The sequence below is a fragment of the Borostomias antarcticus genome (genome assembly GCF_949987555.1).
Source record: "Borostomias antarcticus genome assembly, chromosome: 19".
NCBI lineage: Eukaryota > Metazoa > Chordata > Actinopteri > Stomiiformes > Stomiidae > Borostomias > Borostomias antarcticus.
In genome coordinates this window covers 19,401,102-19,403,601 of record NC_140252.1, presented here as the reverse complement: position 1 = coordinate 19,403,601, position 2,500 = coordinate 19,401,102, and the positions used below count along the sequence as shown (strand labels likewise).

Sequence of the window (2,500 nt, the reverse complement as noted above, 5' to 3'; positions counted from 1 at the left end):
CACATTCAGTATAGGTACCTCTATTACCCAGAACCCCATATGATCCACATGGTACAGCTGGATCCAGAACCCTGATCAGACAGCTGCAGCTGATTCAGAACGCTGCTGCTCGAGTCCTCACTAAGACTAAGAAAGTGGAGCATATCACACCAGTACTAAGGTCTTTACACTGGCTTCCTGTCTGTCAAAGAATTGACTTTAAAATACTGCTGTTGGTTTATAAAGCACTGAATGGCCTAGGGCCAAAATATATTTCTGATCTGCTCATATGCTATGAACCATCCAGACCCCTCAGGTCGTCTGGCACAGGTCTACTTTCTGTCCCCAGAGTTAAAACAAAACATGGAGAAGCAGCATTCAGTTTTTATGCTCCACATATCTGGAACAAACTTCCAGAAAACTGCAGGTCTGCTGCAACTCTTGGTTCTTTTAAAACAAGCCTGAAGACTTTTCTTTTTGCCACTGCTTTCTAAGAGGAGCTATGTTTATCAGTATACTGCACTGTAACTTTTATTCCTGTATTCTATTTGTCCTGCTTTTTGTTTAAATATCTATAATGACTTGCTTTTTGTTTTAATGCTTTTAATTTGTCCTGCCTTTTGTTTTAAATGTCTATAATGTCTTGCTTTTTGTTTTAATGCTTTTAATGTCTCATGTAAAGCACCTTGAATTGCCCTGTGGCTGAAATGTGCTATATAAATAAACTTGCCTTGCCTTGCCTTGCCTTGCCTTGAATGACGATAGAAAACAAAGAGCCTTTCTGACGTCCGTGTGACGTGATGCGTGACCTGTCGTGACCCCGCCTCTTCTTGTCCCTCAGGTTCCTGAACGAACAGAGGGAGCAGGCCAGGCAGGACCTCAAGGGCCTGGAGGAGACTGTGGTACGTGAATGATTGGTTGATTGATTGGTTGATTGATTGGTTGATTTTATGGATATTGCAGACATTGAATCTGAGAGACAACATGTACAAGTGTAAAGCCTTGTTTCCAACACGGTCCCTGGTGTCTTAAAAACAGGACCGACAGTAACCCATAACATCCATAAAATCCTCCAAAAAGGTCAATAACAACCATAATATATCAACAACAACAACAAAAACAGTCAGTCAATACAGTACATCCTAACAGCATTGCACAGATAAAAACATAATGATATGAAAATACACAATATGGTTCTTGGACCTGTTGTTATTATCTGGTCATCCAGAGATGAGCCTCAACCTGACTAATAACCCGTCTGGAGTCAGTTTTATACCACAGTAAGTTCCACAGAAGACCACCAACCTGACGCCATTAAACGAGCACTGCTTGTGTTTATTTTATTTGAACAAATTAATTAATTTAACCTTTATTCAACCAAGTTTGTTCTCAGTAAGATTTAAAATCTCTGTCGAGAGAGAGAGAGAGACCCGTTATGTTGGCGAGACGTCTCTCCTGAGTCTCTCCTCTCTGCGTCTTTGTCTCCTCAGGCCAAAGAGCTTCAGACGCTCCACAATCTGCGCCGGCTGTTCGTTCAGGACCTCACGGCGCGCGTGAAGAAGGTAGGCTGTGCTCGAATCCCCCGGGGCCTCGTCATCCCGCAGATAAATCTCTCAAACGCAGAGTTTCCTGTCCAAGAGCAGCGCTCTCACCCAGCAGGGCCGGCCGCTCGGGTCCTGGGCTGAGCAGAGGCCTCTTATTGTCTCCGTTGACTGAGTGGAATTTACACTCCTTAATAACGGAGTGTGCATTTTATGATCATGTCTGACTCCGGATGAATGTTCTTTTCACAATGCCTTCGCTGTTTTTTTACCCAAATTGTGATCAGTGATCAGTGCTGTGTGTTTCCGGGTGTGTTCAGTGATCAGCGCTGTGTGTTTCCGGGCGTGTTCAGTGATCAGTGCTGTGTGTTTCTGGGTGTGTTCAGTCGATCAGCGCTGTGTGTTTCCGGGCGTGTTCAGTAATCAGTGCTGTGTGTTTCTGGGCGTGTTCAGTCAATCAGCGCTGTGTGTTTCTGAGCGTGTTCAGTCGATCAGCGCTGTGTGTTTCTGGGCGTGTTCAGTCGATCAGCGCTGTGTGTTTCCAGGTGTGTTCAGTGATCAGTGCTGTTTTTCCGGGCGTGTTCAGTCGATCAACGCTGTGTGTTTCCGGGCGTGTTCAGTGATCAGTGCTGTTTTTCCGGGCGTGTCCAGTCGATAAACGCTGTGTTTTTCCGGGCGTGTTCAGTCGATAAACGCTGTGTTTTCCCGGGCGTGTTCAGTCGATAAACACTGTGTTTTCTCGGTGTGTTCAGTCAATAAACACTGTGTTTTCCCGGTGTGTTCAGTCAATAAACGCTGTGTTTTTCCGGGCGTGTTCAGTCAACACTGTGTGTTCAGTCAATAAACGCTGTGTTTTCCTGGTGTGTTCAGAGCGCTGAGCTGGACTGTGAGGACGGGGTGGGCAGCGCCGCCCAGAAACAGAAGATCTCCTTCCTGGAGAACAACCTGGAGCAGCTCACCAAGGTCCACAAGCAGGTAGC

General features: G+C 45.8%; 1 protein-coding gene across 1 annotated transcript in view; it reads left to right on the top strand.

The window, feature by feature from the left end:
- Positions 1–2,500, top strand: part of LOC311322057 (kinesin heavy chain-like) — a gene marked incomplete at both ends in the record, with an annotated part of 17,075 nt that overhangs the window by 13,202 nt on the left and 1,373 nt on the right. The window contains 3 exons of the mRNA XM_084454068.1: positions 821–881; positions 1,470–1,541; positions 2,391–2,495. Of these exons, the coding sequence (XP_084310194.1) occupies positions 821–881; positions 1,470–1,541; positions 2,391–2,495 (238 nt within the window). The remainder of the gene's footprint in view (positions 1–820; positions 882–1,469; positions 1,542–2,390; positions 2,496–2,500) is intronic.